General features: G+C 40.6%; 2 protein-coding genes across 2 annotated transcripts; both read left to right on the forward strand.

Moving 5' to 3' along the window:
- The first annotated feature begins 924 nt into the window (after positions 1-924).
- On the forward strand, positions 925-4,368 carry cnep1r1 (CTD nuclear envelope phosphatase 1 regulatory subunit 1). The gene is made up of 6 exons (XM_061068303.1): positions 925-993; positions 2,342-2,413; positions 2,690-2,763; positions 2,978-3,087; positions 3,863-3,917; positions 4,001-4,368. Exons 1-6 carry the CDS (start codon positions 969-971, stop codon positions 4,040-4,042), a joined length of 378 nt encoding a protein of 125 aa, XP_060924286.1. The 5' UTR covers positions 925-968; the 3' UTR covers positions 4,043-4,368.
- A 153-nt stretch (positions 4,369-4,521) lies between these two features.
- heatr3 (HEAT repeat containing 3) lies at positions 4,522-18,158 on the forward strand. Its single transcript, XM_061068173.1, has 15 exons — positions 4,522-4,777; positions 5,711-5,883; positions 8,259-8,346; positions 8,941-9,041; positions 9,313-9,422; positions 10,252-10,392; positions 10,545-10,837; positions 12,287-12,377; positions 12,576-12,730; positions 13,811-13,893; positions 14,024-14,160; positions 14,372-14,460; positions 15,495-15,638; positions 15,706-15,882; positions 16,841-18,158. The coding sequence occupies exons 1-15, from the start codon at positions 4,637-4,639 to the stop codon at positions 16,952-16,954; spliced, it is 2,037 nt and encodes a 678-aa protein (XP_060924156.1). The 5' UTR covers positions 4,522-4,636; the 3' UTR covers positions 16,955-18,158.
- Positions 18,159-19,750: the final 1,592 nt, after the last annotated feature.

Here is a 19,750-nt window from a genome sequence, read left to right on the forward strand (position 1 = left end):
ATATCAGTTTTAATACCCACATTTTTATAATATGTATTGATGGTTTTCCTATTTATTCCTTAGACCTTTATGTGTTTGTGAGTAATGATACTGGAACACTTAATTTCGTTGTGAACTGTGCAATGACAATACAGACATTGGATTGAAACTGAAATGTGTGTTTCTGCAATAAATTTAGCAATCCTGAATAAATCCGAAAGCATTACTAATACAATCAATACTATCTCCCCTCTGAATACATACGTCCACATCAACAGTTCAGCTGAATGTTTTTGGTTGAAACTCAGCTGTCAGATTACTTCAATGTAGATAGATAGATAGATAGATTACTTTATTCATCCCGAAGGGAAATTAAGTCGTCATAGCAGCCGGTATATTTGAATACAATAAAATACAATACAATAGAATAAAATAAAAAATATTGAGGTAGAAGAATAAAAACAGAAACCCAAGATGATGGTAATAGTACTGATGATATGATGGTAATGTTATTGTTAGACAGTATATAAAAATATTACAGTATATATAGTATATAATATAACATAATACATATTTATATATGATAGTAATTATGCCAATATAATAGCAGTATATATTTATAATGTCTATCTCCCCTCTGAATACATACGTCCACATCAACAGTTCAGCTGAATGTTTTCGGTTGAAACTCAGCTGTCAGATTACTTCAATGTACATTTGTAGATTATAATTTCATCTTTTTACATTCGATATTCATCTTTCATTTGTCTCTGACTGTCACCTATAGCGACAGCGCCCCCTGCAGTCCCTGAACCGAACACAGCTAGTCAGCCAATAGGAGGCAGGGCCTAGGATTCTTGTACCGCCCACTATTTAGTACGATCCAATCACATCGGAATCTATCACACAGCCAATGAGGATTGGTCAGTGCTTCCTGCCCTTCAGCCGAGCGGAAGCAGCAGCGGCTCAGGCTGCAGGGAGAAGCAGACATGAATTCCTTGGAACAGGCCGAAGGTAACTAAACACCGACAGCAGCTTTAATCTTCTCGTTTTGAATGAACCACCGGTTTGTTGTAGCGTCGCGGCTCGATACACTAACATGACTGTAACCCTCCGCGCTGAGGTTCGGTCACACACTCCGCTGCACCGCTGGGTTAGCTGCTGCCCATTCGGCACGTAGCATGTTTGCTAGCTTAACCGATTCCAGGCGTTAGCAGACGTGTTGGGTATTTACCAGCCGCATGTTGGACATGTTGCATGAACCACTCACACAAGCTGAGTTTGAGAGCAACCTGCACATCAGACACACCGGGTGAGGAGAGACTGCACTGGAAAGAGGAAAGAAACTAGATCCCACCGCCATGACAATAGCTCTGAATGCCTTGTGCCTTGTACTTTGATGTTTGGGTCTATTATGTAATCAAGAATTATTCTCTTTCATCTAGTATATTTCCTCTTTAGCCCAGTATACCAGTGCAGAGATTGAGTCAGAGAAATATTTTTACAAGTCCACCACATGTTTGGGTTATTATACAGTCCACTTTTCTCCATCTCAGTATTTGTTTAACCCAATGTTGAGTTAAGAAGCTAGACATATAACAACTGATGAAGGTACATCATATCTGTGTAAGAATGCACTCTGATTTTCTTGGAGACAGACAGAGAAGACACAATAATGGTTGTGATGACAAATGAGACAAATGAGAAATACAAGTGGACAGAGACTTACACTAATCTAAATGGGAAAAGATGAAAGGTTCAGCTTTCTTATTGTCACTGCAGGGTTTAATCCCACAGGAGGTATATTAGAAAATAGAGGATTGACCCTTGAGGTACCCCAGATAGAGTGGGGCAGATCAAAACACATAATAATGGATGTTAACAGTGAAGGACCTGTCACACAAGTAAGAGGAAAACCAGTCGAGTGTGGTATCAGAGAAACCACCCCTCTTCAATTCTCTCTCAAATCAAAAATCTATTGTCTTATATTTGGGCTTCTCTCACCCAGCATGAGGGTTAGAGAAGAGGGTAACCGAGCCCCTTCTTCTCTATCCCAGTAGAGTTCGAGTCGACCAAGGTTTAGTTAAGAAGCCAGATAGATACAAACTTGATGAAGGTACATACTATGTCTGTGAGAATGCAATCTTATTTTCTTAAGCTGCTTTCATACATGCACTGAACTGTATCCTTCGCAGCTTCTCCAGAGGACGTCTATGTGTGAACCAATGTCTGAATGAGAGCCTTGAGTTTCTGCAGACTTTCTCTGCCAGGCCCCCTAGCAGAAAGTCTTGCAGGACATGTCTCTCAAGATTTTGCAAGATTTTCCCTCACACAGTTAATGTGCCTGTTTCTTTCGTTTCAGACCTGAAGGCCTTTGAAAGGAGACTGACAGAGTATGTCTCCTGTTTGCAGCCGGCAACAGGCAGGTGGAGAAGTAAGTATCAGTTGGTTGTGATTGTCAAAACCATGGTAGAGACCATGTGGTGTCTCAAATGGGGACAGTATTTGTCAAAATATATCTTACATCTTATATATCTATATGCTTCTATTCACCGTGTGATGAGTATCAAAGAAAAGATTTGTGAGGAACCACTTTCTAAATGCAGTTAATTGAAAAACAGATCTAGGTAAACTGTCTGGTTAATACGTTGGAATGGTGGAACACATTTCATGTTGTTGTACTGGATCTCATTCTCCTGTGTTATTTCAGTGATTCTGATAGTGGTGTCTGTATGTACGGCTACTGGGGCTTGGAACTGGTTAATAGACCCCGACACACAGAAGGTATGTATCAGTGGACAAGTATTATTGTTATTTCAAATGAAAACTCCCTCATTACAGCAATATTAATAGCTGCATTAGAAAATGAATAGCAGTTACCCAATGATACATGTATGTAATGTTCTAATACACTTAAGTTTGACTTCCATAGCTTGCTGTAAGTCAGATCTGTAAGTTTTGCTATTGACTCTGGGATTGATGTTGCTTTGTTCCCTAGGTCTCATTCTTTTCATCCCTGTGGAATCATCCCTTCTTCACCATCAGCTGCATCACTCTCATAGCGCTCTTCTTTGCTGGGATACACAAACGAGTTGTGGCACCATCAATGTATCCTTTGTCCATTTTAGTTAATATGAAGTAGCAGGTTTTGACGATGATGATGATGATGATGATGATGACACATGATTGTGAGACAAGTCCGACATTTTCCTTGCATCACAGCAGCTCCATTTGCAACGTCACATTGAATTCATAAAAGAGACAGAGATGAATACATTGATCTTAACCTGACAATCAAAGACATTTTCAATCTGTGCTGAAATGTCATATTCAATTTGAGTATTTAACTGATGCACAAAAGAGTTCTGACTATTTAACCCTGCTACTTGGTTGCACCCCAAATCTCTGTTTTGATGTAGTAGGAGTCGCGTGAAGTTAGTCTGCTGTCATTCAAATCACTCATGGATTGCATATATTTTATAACTTTGAAATAAATATAAATAAATATATAGATTAGACCACATAATAATGTTTTGTTTTGAACTCGGCCATTCAAATTATAAATCTAAATTTAAGAATGTACCTGCTAAATGCAAAAGGGAGTTCTTTTTTATTTCATAGAGTGTGCGACCCACAGCTGATAACAGCATTATTCATTTTTTTCACCTATTTTTGTCAAGCTCTTAATTGCTGATGCTGCTAAAAATCATACTTTTCTTCTTGGATCTCTTAAAGCAGTACTTAAATCTCTGAATGAGGCCAGTTGACTTGACACTTTGACAATTTTCATACAGGAAGTAATTTTTTTCTTTCAATTAACTTATTCATATGTTGTTCAAGTTTCTGATTCACTGGTTGACATCTTTAACTTCTGCCAATTCAGTATCGCTGCTCGATGTCGAACAGTTTTAGCAGAATACAACATGTCCTGTGATGATGTGAGTAACAGCGTGACATTTCAGACAGCTTGCGTTTAGGAGGAATTATTCAAATGTGTCTTACCTGTGTGTTTTTTTCGCAGACGGGGAAACTTATTCTCAAGCCACGACCGAACATCCAATAGCTGCCGTTTTTGTGGGCTGCTCAGACACTGTACCGGGTCTTGGATCTTAGCCAGCGATCGTTTGGTGACCTGCGTCCTCCTTGTTTTTCATCAACATGATTAATGAAATGGGGAAAGACAAGAGAAAAGAACCGATAGGCCCTTTAAACAGTTCTGCTGTGCCCATGTCATCGCTGAAGCTGCTGATCTGCTCACATAACCTTTTGGTATATTTTATTCTGTCTGGATGATTTCAGATGTGTTCATTTCTGTTGCTAATTGTGTATTTTATCAAAATGTTTCTATTTTTAAAATTATTTACCAAATAAACTCTCCAGATGTGAAAATGTCTTGTTATTTTTGATGTTGAATCAGCGGGAAGCCAATGCCTGTGGTTCATTTGCTGTATTCTTTTAAAAGATTTTTTGCATTAGTCGTGGTTTTACGACAGCCTGTCTGCTTTCTGTTAACAACCACCGCTTTACGGCAGGGACCAGTCTTCCACATGGCTTCGTCCAACCTTGTTGAGGCCGGAGTGTGTTTGTGAGGTTGGATCAATAAACCCGAGGGAGCTAGAGAAACGAACTGGACGCCACTTAAAGTTAAATAAGTAAAATGGGTAAAAGTAGAACCACTAAGTTTAAACGTCCGCAGTTTAACGCTGCCGGTCTGCCGGTGAACGCTGTGAAGGAAGCCGACCTGGAGGAGGAGGAGCTCGGGGAGGAGAGCTGTCCTGCTGCCGAGCTGCTGGAGAAAGTAGGAACACACTCTGCTCATGTTTAATCGAGCTTCTTCATGTGTGTGTATATGTTTTACATGTTGTATCTTTGATTGGCTCTCATTCATCTCAGTGTAATGCTCAATAAAGAGCTAGGGCTCGACGCTATGGTCAAAAAAGATACCGAGGTAAAAACCGTGTCATATCAGCCGATGTCAATAATCATAAAGATATATGTCACATGCATAGATTTGTATATTTGTATTTAGCAGAATCAATTATATATACACACAACTGCGTTTCTATCCGTACCAGTTGATGTTGATTGTCACGATGAATGTCCCAGTGTAAAGACAGATCGTCTGAGTGAAGTTTGGGGGTTTAAAACTCTTCATTTTGGGGCAAGGAATTACAAACAAAGTTCAAGTTGATTGATGGTTTTATACCTCAATGCAAAAGCAATATATTGATGTTGAAAATAATATTGCAATGGTGATAGATACTGGTTTATCGTCCAACTCTACACTGAGTACATCCTTTATTGAGATGGCTAAGTTTTGAGTTTGTTATTCGAATCAACTTCCTAAAGTGTGATTTTAATCTTCACCTTCTGGTGGTAACTTTACATTTTTCTGTCTAAAGTTAGCTTGCATTTGTACGTTAATAATGACAGATTTGATGACCACCACATATGTTGATATTTTTCTTATGCCATGTGCACAGTGAATAGACATGTGTTTAATTGTTCATCTTTAGATTTGTAAAATGTTTTGCTGTTCTCAAGTGTTTGTCATTCTCTGCTCATAAATAACAGTTTAAATCTACAACTACCACAATCTATCGCCCAATAGGAAAATGTTCATCTTGATATAATTCTTCCACCGTACCACACGACCCTAGTACCCACTGCCGGACGACTGAAGCAAGTCAATCTAGGTCTTTAGTGACATGTTTTATACATCTCTCTACAGCTGCAGAGTCCGAGTGCAGATGTGAGAGAGTTTGGGTGTGCCAGCATCTCTCGGGTGGTGCAGCAGAGCCAGACCATCCCAGGCTTCCTCCAGAGGGACGCGGTGAGGCGCCTGGGCCCCATGCTGCTGGACAGCAGCCTGGCTGTCAGGGAGACGGCCACAGGAGCACTCAGGTGAGTCAGTAGTGAAGGAAGTTGTGGCTCAGATCAGATCTGGACCCCTACTCTCCGAGGCAAAGGCATGTTTGTGTGGCAGCTACACAAAGCTGTAATGAATTACATCTATGAACTCACACATTGAAGAGCCGTAGACTAGTAGTCAGTTTAATTATATGTTAATCATGTGGGCCACAAAATGTCAATCCATAGTGGATAAGTCCATGGTGACTCCTTCACATCTCTTGTTTACAATTAGAAAAATGAACAAGATGTTACCTGGTGGAGCTCACACTGCCGCCATGGCCCAACAGCTCCCTTCAATTCAATCAAGCCACACTTCATTAGACACACTCTAGATATCAGTTCCCTAAATATTCCAGATTTTTTTCTTTCGTTGCTTTCGGACATGAATGGGTTGATGCGTCATATGGTTCCAACATATGACACATAAATGAAAAAAAAATGAAAAAATCTCTCGGTGAAAAATGATGTCATGTAGAAGACACCAATGAAGATGTCGAGAGAGTTTGTGGCGATAAGATTGTGTGTGTCAAGAAAATCACGTGATCTACGAAGCGGAAATGATATGTCACTTCCTGTCTCTGCTGCACCAGGCTGCTCCACCTGTCGCCTGAGTAATGCAGCGGATTTGTTACTGTTGAGAATGTGTCTGTGCAGAGAACCTCCCACTATGTTGGGCATGTATGAAAAACAAACTCCAGGTCAAGTCCCTATTCTCCGGACTTTACCTGCAGGTCATGTCTGAAAATGGCTATAGAGAGCCATGAATTACTCTCTGGGAAATCAGTGGAAATGTCTATTAACACATTATTTGCAACGTTGAAGTGCTAAAAAACTCCTGGATCATCTTTGCCCGGATCCACACCAAAATTTAATGAGTTCTTTCTTTGCCGATGTCCCATCTTTTCAGCAAATTTTGTGGAAATGGTTTTGCATAATCCTGCCAACAAACAAACAGACAGGGGTGAAAAAGTAACCTCCTTGGTGGATGTAACAAAAAAAGCAAACCTTTGGCCAAATCTTCTCTCAAAATCCTTATAATAGTATTTTATTATAAGAAATAGATGCAAATTTATTTTGTTGCGATTAACTAATCGAGTTATTAACTAGTATTTGCAGTTGTAAATGAAAGTTTGTAACACAGATGTATGCGAAGCACAGCGTGTTGACTTATGTAAATACAAGATGACATGATAATCTTGTTTAACCGTCAAACCAGCTCGTTTGTTTTCCGTTTTCTATAGTTACTCTACACACTATAAGTAGAAGGTTCTCACATCACATTTTTTCAATGCAGATTGTTTCACAAGTCAAAGCAGAGAAGTCACAGGTGTGGTAGATAATTTCAATAATTACTCTTCTATTTACATCAACTAGTTCTAGTTTCCTGCGTTACAAACAGCGTAGTGGAGTCAGGGCAAACTGGACTAGTTGCCAAATTAGAAGTGGTTCCTAAGTCCAGTCAAGGTCCAAGATCCAGTCATAACCTGCTAAGAAGTAAACACTCGCCCTTTTAACCATTAGTAGTTCTGTCATCAGAGTCTTCGATTGTCACCACATTCATGCCACTCAGTCGATCAGTCGCAGTAACGGTCTACAAACATTGAAGTACACCAAGTAAGGCGAATGAGTGTGTGTGTGCTTGAATGGTTTCTACTACCTGTGCAGCTCTCTCAAGCAAAACGTGTATTTTGAACACTGGACACCTTGCTCAATGCTTCGGTTTAAGAAGACAAAATAACAACCCACAAACAAATGAAAGCAAATTAAAAACAACTTTGGTTCAGATAATCATGGCTATGTAGCGCAGAAGTATTTGTCATGTTGCTTCAGCAGGGGGCGCCATGCCACAATGAATGCTTGGGTGGAACAAGAAAGAAAGTTCTGTTTTCACTATTTATTTTTTCACTGACACGATGCACAGATCACATGTGCATCGTGTCAGTGAATTTTTTTTACAGAAAAGTTGATAAAGTGCTGTACAACTATAATATAAAGAGAAGTACAATAATATAGTAAAAATAAAATGACAAAGTGAATAAAAACAATATAAGGAGTGGACACTGAAAAGCCACAAGGATCCTTAGTTAAACCATAGATTTGTCTGAGGAACACTTAATTGTGAATAATGAACTGTTCCAAAGCTTTGCTGTTGCTAATGGAAACACAGGATCGCTCTCACCCCCGACCAGTGGTCAGCCAGGAGCGCTGGTCACTGGATGTAAGACAGTCAAAATAAGACCATTGCTCAGAGTGTATCACCAGCCACTCTCTTTCCCCCTGATACACACAAAACACAAACAGCCTCTCTCACAGCAAATCTCCTCCGTCTGACTAAGTGTGCGTCTGGGTCCATTTCTCCCCGACAGGAATCTGAGTGCATGCGGAGGTCAGGAGGTGTGCGAGGACATGGTGAAGCACGACGTCATGACTCCTCTGACAGCACTGCTGAGAGAGGTGAGACTCCTCCACTGCTTTTAGCTAACTCCATCACTTCAGTTCCTCCTCATCAGCAGCTGCTTCAGACGACTACAATATCCTCAGCAATGGCCGAAAATATTGGCTGATATCAACTTGTGAAAGCCATATGGGTATCTGTGTTTATGTTTGCTGATAGGAGAACGTATACATAAATAATATACAGTAGATAAGACGTGCATTTATGTTGACATACATTTTATACAAAAATCTATTTTCTTAATTTTTGTTTAAATATCAAACCTCAATTACATTTCTTTGTTGTAAGGGTTTGATCATGGAATCTTAAGAATCCCTGCCAAATTTATTTTATATGTACATTTCACCTGATATAGTGGTATCTGAAATTTCTTCTAATATCAGATATTGAACTTGAAGTTGCCCCTTAGTTTGTATTACGACATATATAGAGTGTTACATCACCAAGCAATGCTTATGGACCATGTGGATATTTAAAAAATCCAATTGTAAAGTGGCTGCATGAGAAAATCCATATCTGCTAAATTCGTATGGATGTAAGAAAACAAGGTTGTTCTTGTTTTCATGTGTATCACATTGTTGTTCTGTGTCCAGTGCTGTGCTGGTTTTGAGAGTGCTGTCGTGCTGGTGAAGGAGCAGAAGAATCCAGTGGAGGATGTAGCCAATGAGGCTGTTCACCTACTCTGGAATCTATGGTGAGACGAGAGCCTTTGGCCAGCTGGTTCTCACACCCTGCTTTTAACCTCTTATTTATAAGTGATGGTTTACTGAGCACGTCATTCACACCAGTCCTCTGCTGTTGGCGAGTCCGTGTCTCGTACCCATCTTTATTTACTTCATTCCAATTATCATAGCTAGTCAAGAAAAAGTATAAGCCCACTTATTAAACGATGGTTCCTGTAAACGGGCCATATCATCAACTTAAATCTTCTCTCACATCCATTTCATTTTATGATTTCCTTCCAGTGAGAGCAGCAGCCAGGCGTTGTCCATGTTCAACAAAGCAGGTCTCCTGGATGTGGTCGTCCAGTGTCTGGAGAGACACCCACACAACGTGGAACTGGCCATATCTGCAGGTAGGACTGATTACTACACTGTATTCTGGTTCAAATTGGTTTGATGTTCTAGTTTGAGGCCTGTTTCCAAAATGACTGCATCTTGAAGCAGTGCTGATATTTAGATCCTTGCTAACCCCAAACTGTGCATATGCATTGCCAGCTATCAAAGCAATAGTTTGATATACTCGTATAATAGTTTTGATATGACTTGTTGATAATTAAGACCATTTCCAGTGCATAACAAACACACTCACGCAAACATCACATGGAGTTTTCCATAGTATTTACCATAGGTGCAGTGGCCACTCTCTTCCAAAGATTATACTTAAAGTTGTGCTATTATTGTTATTCATATTTGTTTCCTTGGGCAAGATACTGAAACCCCAAATTTCTGATATTCTGCATATACATGTGCTGTATGAATATGTGTGTGAATGGCTGACTTGTAGTGTTAAGCACTTTGAGGTAAGACTACAGAAGCACAATATAATTAAAGTTAATTTAATACATAGATGGCGTGGGTGAAGTGGAAAAGTAGCCTTCTCCTGCCTTAGTGCTTTGTTTTATGCCCAGAAAATTAAGAATGTGAGCACATGTGAGAATACAGCAGGAAAATTAAAAAAAATTGCAGTGAACGAGTTACATTTTTGTGTTGTTGTGGTTGTGAACGTGTCTGACCCGGAAAATCTCCCAGTGTTCTTCATATGTGAAAGACAAACTCTCGAAAATATGTCAACCCAATATTCCGAACATTTTCAGGTGTTCACGTCTGCACACAGATTCATTTAGTTTGTCATGGTTGGGAAAGCAGTGTTTCAGAAAGTGTTTCCTCTTTGTGTTCTCCCAGCTCACTGTTTGCACACTGTGACTGAGGACAACTCGGAGCTGCTGTGTAGCATGAGCACTGCCGCGCTCGGCGCCCTGGAGAACGTGCTGCTGTCGTCTCAGCCGACCATGGCACACACTCTGCTCAGAACGCTGGCTGCAGGTACAATTTGTTTCTTGTTACATCTTTTCTTCATGAGCACTTTGTAAAACTGTAACTTTCCACAATAGACAAATATATCCCAATAGACTGGGAAATTAAAAACGTTCCGCATGGATCGATGTTGCCTATAATGTCCCAACGCTGTCACTCAGGGTCGTTGTGGAACATGAAGGGCAGCCTGCCCGCTGCCCGTCAGGCACAGGCTCTCAGCGCTGTGGTGGCCACCTTGTCAAAGTGCCTGGATCTGGATGCAGGGACACTCGTACCTGAACTCAGACAAGCAGAAGAGGATCGGCACAGAAACGCACCGGCTGCGACAGGCGCAGAAGACCAGGCTGCAGGGGAGCTGGCTGTGAACGAGATGGATGAGGAGGAGGAGGCGCCCCAACAGAAGAGGAATGGGAAGGCTGTGAAGATCGATAACGACTTCTCCGACCTGCTGCCTGTAAGTGGTATTTCTCTATGTTGCGGGCTCATGTAATGCATACAGAAAGCCATGTGATCCTCTGGCTATACAAGCTGACCTTTGGACACAATAAATCACATTTTTCAGAGAGATTAGGAATCCTGTTCTCTTGTCGATTGTACATTTTATTAGAGCAGTACTGATAAACTGGCTTGGCTCAAATGTTCAGCCCCTTCGAAAACTTTTGAAGTTGTATGAACGATTGATGAACTTAGTTACCTTCACGCAGGAGGTTATGTTTTCATTTTGGCGCAGATCAGACATTTATTGTCACTCCCTTTAACATTGTGAAATAGGACATTTTTCAACATTTTCATTGATTTCTCAGAATAATTCATGGATATTGATGAAACAAATCAGACTTTAAGGATTGAAGTGACTTTAAATGTGGTTTCACAACAGGACTGTTTGGCCTTAGCGGATGTACGAGCTCTATTCAGTACCATTCCTGCAAAGGAAAGTTAATCTTTTCAAATGTAAACCGTCTTAAACTCTTAAACATCAGAAGAAAACTGTTATTGCCTTTCAAGTGTCATTCATAAATGTTCGTCATTTAAGTCTTAAAGATTAAGAATAACAAACCTTACATATATACATTTCGGATTTAACTCATTCTGAAAACATTCATTTGTCAGCAAATGTCATGTTGCAATTTTTCATGTCCCTTTCATAGGAAAGGGGCAACATCTAAAAAATGTTTGGTTTACTTGTCAACAAACGAGTAACACTTGGAATGGCAGGGACACTGCGTGCTGAGAGAGTCCATATAATTCGTATTAAATGCAGTGCACAGGGTAACTTCAGTGATTTTTGTATTAATTTGAATTTTACACTAGCTTTAGATAATTTAATACAACAACTGACAGGAAACAAATCGTAATTTACCCTTAAATGCTTTAAATGTCAGGAGATAGAGATGCACTTCTGTGTCTTGGAGGCGCATATTAACGCCAGGTGAAAAGGTGGCTTATATGAGTCACCCTGGAGTGCGAGCCAGACTGACAGGCCAGACATCGTGTCGGGTTTGGGTGCAGTGGAGTAGGGACGCTCGGCAAAGGTTCAACAAGGGAACAAGCTTCTGGCTCCCGCAGCTCCGACAGACCCCTGGTCTGACCTCGGCGAGACAGAGCTGTCCCTTTCAGCTCAGTAGCAGCCAGAGCCCCAAGATTGTGGGTGACATTCACAGTGACGTTCCAAGATTTCCCCAAACATCAAGTGTTATACAACAAGGATCTCAGTCTTTTTATTTTTTACACTCAAAAGCAACACTTTTTTCAACAAGTGCAACTGGACGTGTTAAAATGTCAAACTGCAGAGAAAGCATCTCAGTCCCTTGGCTTGCAGCTGAACTCAAGCTGGGTGAGAAGTGTGCTAACAGTCATCGTTTTGGTGGGACGTTGACTCACATGGCTGCTTGTTTCTTTCCAGAGGGGCAAGGAGGAGCTGAGGGAGGCCACGGCCTTGCTGACGGCCCAGCAGACGTCCTTAGAGATCATCGTCAACATGTGCTGCTCTGACGGTGAGTGTTGTGGGCACCGACAGCAGTGCTGACCCTCGGGGGCACTTCTCCTCAACATTATTTCCTCTGACACAATTACCCCAGTTTGTGTTTATCAGAAAAGCTGTTATAACAAGAAATACACGTGTTAAGTTCATCTGTATGCCTCGAGATGCTTTCTGTTTTCTTGATAAGTCCTGTTTGTGTGTGTGTGTTCAGACCCATCTGACGACGAGTGGGAGGAGGAGTCGAGCAGCGACGAAAGCGACGTGTGTCCGGACAGTCTCTGTGATGGAGTGTCCAATCTGATGTCGCCCCTGTGTTTGTCAGCTGAGGTTCACGGAGCCTTAATCAACCACAGCATCCCTGAAAAGGCAAATCCCAACCTGCATCACCATCAAAACCTCATCTGTCAATAGTTATAGAATAGGAGTTCAGCTACATCCACACAATGATGTCTTACTCTATGAGTCCCCTTAAGGGCAATTCAAGGCAAGAAGGAGAGCAAACTTAAGGGCCCTGACAATTCATCCACACGCATAAAAGCCATTACAAACTATTGACCGATCTAAATATATAACAAATATTATAATATAATGTATAATACTAATGCTAACAAGTTTAGAAATACAAAAAAGAGATTAAATAAGAAATACCCAAATGTCACATTAGAAAAAGCCTAATGGATGGATAAGGTTAAAGTGCAGGTGCATTCATAAAGGTAAACGGAATATTCCTTATGGTTTAACAGTTTGATGGTCTCTGGAATAGCATCTTGCAGTTGGTTTTGCTCCTGCAGGCCAAAGGTCGCCAAACCAGCAGTGCCCCAACGCAGCACATCTACTCCACACTACTACAAAGTCTTTGAGTGCCTTAAACAGAGCGTAGTAGTCTGGGCATGCAGAAACTGAGATGTTTGGAAACTATGATGCAGGCACCTTCATTCACTTCCTGATTGCTTTTATTCGGTCTGAACTCCACCAACAGTGGTGAACACAAAGTGTTGCTAACACGGTAACAGTTCCACCTCATCGTTTCTCGGTCGTAGTATTTTCTTTAACGAAGCAATTGACTGCAGAGTAGGCAATCTGCTTCCTGTTTACAATCGCATTTGCATGAGCTGAATCATTGTTTTAAAATGAGAACGTATTAATATGAATTCAAAAATCACATTTATCTCATATGGCTTAATGGAGCCTTCACCACATTGTCAGTTACTTAAGATAAACTTTTGAAATTAATAAAACCTTTTTTTAAGTACAACCATAATTATCCACAAATATGAATGTACTTATACTGTGAATCCAACCCAATGTCCACTAAAGGCTGAACAGGCTGAATGACCTACTGTACAGTGTAATAGAGATCTGTCTGGTACTTATTCAACCAGGCTAAATCCTATAAAGATTTGTAGTAATGTATAAGTATGTAATGTATTTTTCTCTTGATTCAAGGTCCTTAAAAAGACAGAGTTCCCCCGAACGCAAGCCACAGATGTGTGCCATCAGGATCCCTCCTGGAGAGGCCTGATAAAAAAGTAATCCGCTCTCTTGAGCTTCTCTCTGGAATGATCAGATGTTGTTGTCCATCTCAGCTTATATCTCCACAAACAAATTGTTGATGCAGTCTTGCATGAAAGGTCCTGATAAAAGTCCTGTTTATTGTAGGATGCAGCGCGTACAGTCCCGGGCTCTGACGTGCTTCCACAGCATCCTCTCCTCCATGGATGCTGAGTCCCTGGGAGGAGCAGCAGCCCTGCAGGGAGCAGCACAGCACCTCTCGACCCTGGTGTTTGGTGCAGCAGGTCTCACATTTATGACTTATTATTGAAATGCAGCACATACTCTGTAAATCACATTTAGAATCAGAATCGCAGTGAAAAACAGATTTCAATCATAAGAGTCAGTTGAAAGTGTTTGTAGAAAGAACAGTTGCAGAGGTATAAAGAAAACTGAAGAAAACTGAAGCATCTGGTATAGTTGCTAAATACACAAAATGTTCCTTCTTGTTTTCAGAGATACCCAAAGATGAGGAGTTCCTCGAGGCCGTCATCAGTGCCATGCGGTCTCTTCTTCAGATGATCGCCTTCAAAAATATCCCCCAGGTACAGAATACACCACAGCAGTGACTCTGACCATTAGCATCGTTGGGTAGAATGAAAGGGTTAATCAAAATGAAAGCAGTTAAGGCTGACATATCCTCACTTTAATTCCCTAGCAGGAATGCATCTATAAAAGCCTGCCCCTTCATATCTCATAATTCAAGTCTGTAACATCTATTGTAAGACAAACTTGTGCAGTGTCCGTACTGTCTGTTTGGAGTTGGCTGTTTTCTTGGCCTGTTGTCATGCAGTTTGCAGCTTTCTTTCTGAAAAGTGACCTGCAGTAATTGAGCTGCGCCAAGTAAAGACCCAGTCCACAGAACCCTGAAACTGCCCCAACACTGCTGCACAATGAGCTCTTCACATGTTTGTTAAAAGTTCGGTGAAGCTCGGAATGCAGAACCCCGAACTTTAGAAACAGTTGTTGTTCCTGGGAATGCACTGTCGGCGTCACCGACATCATCATTTATGTTGATGACTCCCGGCCACTGCTGCTACAGAGCTGGTGGTCGCATGTAAGTTTATTTATATCGAACGTATCAGGAGTCCGAATTGATTTGACTCTGCATTACCTTGGGCCTTTAACAAAACACATGCCAAGTGTGAAGCTGATAAGATAAATGGTTTGAAATCTGCATTCCACATACAGATAGGCAGAGATTTATTGAATTGTTAGATGGATGCTGCTGAGGAAATGTTCACACACCAGAGCGTCAGTCTGTAACGAAGGCTTTACACTTAAAAGTCTTCAAGCCCAAACTAAAGTTACCTTGACAACGTCTTTAGGGTTATTTATTTTTAGACTTTTGAAAAAAACAGACTGTTGTTACAGTGCAAGTAGTTCTCCTCATTGTGAGTAAATTGACTTGAGTGTGTAAAATAGGTGGAGTTTCCCTTTAACTTTGGCTTCATGTTTATTGACAGATCACCGACTTTAGGTTTTGTGTCCCGTTCCAAATCCTCCTCTGTCACTTCGCACTAAACACTGGATCATGTTCGTGTTTGACAGCTCACTATCCATGTTTTGTTTTTCTCAGTGTATGACCCCCCAGCAGCTCATGAGCCTGAGCGAAGCGGCCACCCGCTGTGATGTGGTCAGTGTGAGGGTCAACGCCGTCGCCATTCTGGGCATCACCGGCAGCACGTTGGCCAAAGAGAAAGGCACTGCTGAAACCCTTCAGGTAAACTGCCGCCTCTCTTCTTTTTTTGGGGTGTTTGTTCTTCCGTTAAGAAACTGTGCTCCCACAGATGATTGGAAACGCCTTACTTCAAGTGGCCACAAGGGATGCCGACCTGGTTGTGAACGGAGAAGCACTTGACGCCCTGCTTGATGTGTTTGCGGACGGAGACGAGGCAGAGAAGGCTGCTAAAAACATCCAGTTGCTACCTGCACTGAAGGCACTTCACCCGGTCTTTAAGGCCAAGGTAACAATTTAATTTCTTCTTACTGAACAATATTGTTTATGATACTTTTTCAAAAAAATCTGCATTTACATGTGCAAATTGATGATAAATCTATCTCTCCCACCACTGCACCTTTTTTCTCCTCTTTGTAACTAGTATTGCCTCCTACTTTATTTCATGTGTTCCCATTTTTCAACATTTAAAATGTACCCATTGTCTTATACGGCTTATCCTCTTGAAGGTCAAAGGGGGAGCTGGAGTAAATCCCAGCTGACATTGGGCAAGAGGCAAACTCTTTAAACTCTAGAGGGGGCATCAGCATATCAGAGGGGCCTAAGAAGGCTGTTTTCAGACATACAATGAACTCCAGACATTCCTGACATTATCCTGAGGGGCTGTATATGAGAAGGCGAATGTCCAAGTGTGAGGCTCCAGACTTTCTCCAGAGGCTCGCTATCCAGCCCCCTAGTAAAATCTGCATGATATCAGAAAAAGCTAATTTGAGAACACACCAGGAACAAGAACAAGAGCCGACGGCAGTGTCGATTTACTGTAAACAAAAACAAGCGATCTCCACGGCAGAATTACTTTGTTACATCCTGCCTCTGTCCGCTGCACCACCCGTCATCTGAACACTTCTGTGTTGGTGTGAATGTCCGGGGCCCAATTCTACGGACATTCTCTGGAGTTTATGGCTGGAAAAAGCTATTCAGAGACAAATCCACACTCACATTCATGCCTACGTTCAATTTAAAGCTGCAATTAACTTAAACAGTGTTTGGACTGTGGGAGGAAGCTAGAGTACCCTGTGAAAACCTAAGCAGACACAAGGAGAACATGGAAACTCCAAACAGAGAGACCCCTGTCCGAACCTGGTTTTCGAACTGGGAACCTTGTTGCTGTTAGGCGACAATGCTAACAACCACACCTCGTGCTGCAACTTAAAAAATAGTAATACAATTTATTTTTTTTCTCCTAGATTCGTAAAGAGGGAAAAGGCAAGTACAGCCCTCAGCAGCTGTGCGTGCTCGACAACATCAAAGTGAACCTGAGGAGATTCATCGGTTATCTGGAGAAGCTGGTGAAAAAATGAGGACTTTTCACTTGTGATCAGTGGAACACGAATGGTTTGGACAGACGCTGTATGCTAGCAGGAGTATAGCATGGAACAGGAAATGTTTTTGAAACCATCAAGTATTTATTATGTTGGTAGTAAACCATTTGTTAATGCTCGGTTTCAATGTTTATATTCTCTAAATAATGATTTACTATTTTACTTAGTGGTGTGAAAGTTTATTTGTTGTGAAGAAAGAAGAGAGGAATCTAATAATTATTATTTACTGTGTGTTGCAGTAAAGATTTGTTTACCCCACATTAAACTTTGAATGAGAATGTTTTCATACTCCCCAGATCAGGTGTGGTGAGCTGACGGCAGGCGTCACCATGGTTACCTTTATTTTCGCCCCATATTTCTATGAGCTAAAAATCTGATGTTTTTAAGTCCTGCTGGTCCTGATGGGGGTGCGTGAGGTTTTAAAAACCGAAACCTTATAAGATAGTTTAGTTTCAGCTACTATATGGAAAGGAGAATTTTCCTTTTAGAATCATTATTGTGTTAAAGTATGGGCTTGGACAAAAGAAACAAAATGATGATTTAATTTCACTAAGCTGAAGGGTTTTGGCACGCTCACTGCAGATGTTATAATAAGACTACAGTCTATTAAGACTGACGTTGTAGCCTGAAGAAATGAGCACATGTTCTCTACCTCTGCCTCGCTGTGCGCCCTCTCATGGAGTGGTAACTTTTCTAGGTTTTGCAGGTCACCAGAGCAACCAGCTCTACTGAGAGTATTCATCTCAGTAAGGTTATAGAATAATTGCCAAAATACAATTTAAAAAAATAAAATAATAATATGCATTACTGAAACCAATAATGATCAACCAGCATCTGGTATTGCTGATATAACAGTTATGTGCTACAACACAGCAGGTTTGAAATAAAGTAAATCCAGGGTAATTTATTTTTGCTCCTGATTAGAGGGTTTTTGTGTCAAGCCCTTAACTTTGCTGAATTGTGTTTGTGACAATGTCATAAACACACTTTCAATGATGCGTTTATGGTAGAATATGTCATCAGGCTATGAATGAATGTTTATTTTTTTTTCAAATAAATCCTGGTTTCTGTAAAAGGATTCTTTTGTATTCCATGACCAAGTTCTGGACTTGTATGTCTTGGGATTTCTATGTCTCCAAACAAATGCTGAACCAATCAATTAAAAGGTAGCTGACCTATATCTTTAAAAGTGTTTTGTGTTAACATTTTATATATATAATATTTATATAGTAATTGCCACCATGACCATGTTAATTTTGAGTTTAAAGGATCTAAAAACACGAAACAATGGCCCAAACCATCCAGTCATGTTATGATTATACACAAGATAAAAACACATACTCTGACTATGTGTTTTGTCTTTTGTTTAATCTTTTAATCCAAAACAGATAACATCTTTATGTTAAGGAGACTAAGGTCAAAATGTTTTTCATATATAGAGAAAAAATGTGTGTGGATATAAGGGCATTAACCAAAATTACAAACTTGTTATCTCATAAGGAATAGCTATAATTTAAACCTAATGTGACATATTATTTAAACAAAAGTCAAAGATCCTTATGTGCTCAGTTACGTTGGGGGAGATTACCACCAGCCCTGGGACTGGCAGGCTGAAGACATATCCAGAGGTGAGCTCCGCTAAATTGACAATGTTTTTACTGTCCTTTATATGAGGACTAATGGCATGTTCTTTTCACTAAAATGTCTTCCGTTTGTGCTAAATTAATTTGGTTGGATGAGTTTGAAAGACTTGAGTTGTCGGAGGTTGTTGCAGATTTTATTTGTGAGGCAGAAATACGGCAGATTTTCTTTTTTGAAATGTAAGTAATAAAATGTTGCTGGAGCGCTGCAACTTTACTTTTGGTGTCCTATAAACCAATGAGAGTCCGGCACTTATGTGTACATGGCACAAAAATATAGAAACAATCAGTCATACATTTTAAAATTGTTCGGATGTAACTAACTGTTTATAATAAGAAATCACCTTGGGAAATTGTCATAACTCTGTAAAACTATTAACATTTAGTTAAAACAGTGGATATAACATTGGAAGAAAATCTATTTACAGTCAAATTAGGGATCTGTATTTCAACAATACATTCAATTAATTAATGAATACTTATAATTGTTGCTGCATTACAATTCCCAATGTTTTACTCTAACCGTAACCATAGTTCCTACCTCCTTAACCATTATCCTATCTTTGATCTAAACCTTAAATGTGTCTTCACCTTAAAAAAATCAGCTTTTTGCTCATTAGGAAGACAAGTCCCCATAATGTGACCTTGGAAACACATTTACACAACATGAGCAGTACTTGGACCACACACAGACACACATGAATATTATATATTTTAAATTAGTGCAGAGTCCTGAATGAGAGATCCCCCTGGGAAATCGTCTCTTTTAAAAACTAAACGTTTTATCAAGTAATACATTGGGACTTCTTGTGGAAATGCCTTTTACTCACAGCCCTGTGGAAAAGCTACTTTCCCACAGCACACCAGTGACTGAGTGTACCAATCCCGATGTATTGTGATCGGTACGCTACCTGGTAGACGGGTACACCATGTACTCAATGCTCCTGAATATGCATCGTGACATCAGTGTCAGATTAAAGTCAGGCGGATGCAGTGGTACGTGACCTCTGACCTCTGACCTCTGGACAGTCAGAGATCAGTGGATCTCAAGGCGCAGCGCCGAGCCGCAGCAGAACAAACGGGACTCTGCTGGTCGCAGCTTTGCATCTTGTTGCATGTTACTACTTTGATGGGA

Source organism: Limanda limanda, chromosome 3 (genome assembly GCF_963576545.1).
Source record: "Limanda limanda chromosome 3, fLimLim1.1, whole genome shotgun sequence".
Lineage (NCBI taxonomy): Eukaryota > Metazoa > Chordata > Actinopteri > Pleuronectiformes > Pleuronectidae > Limanda > Limanda limanda.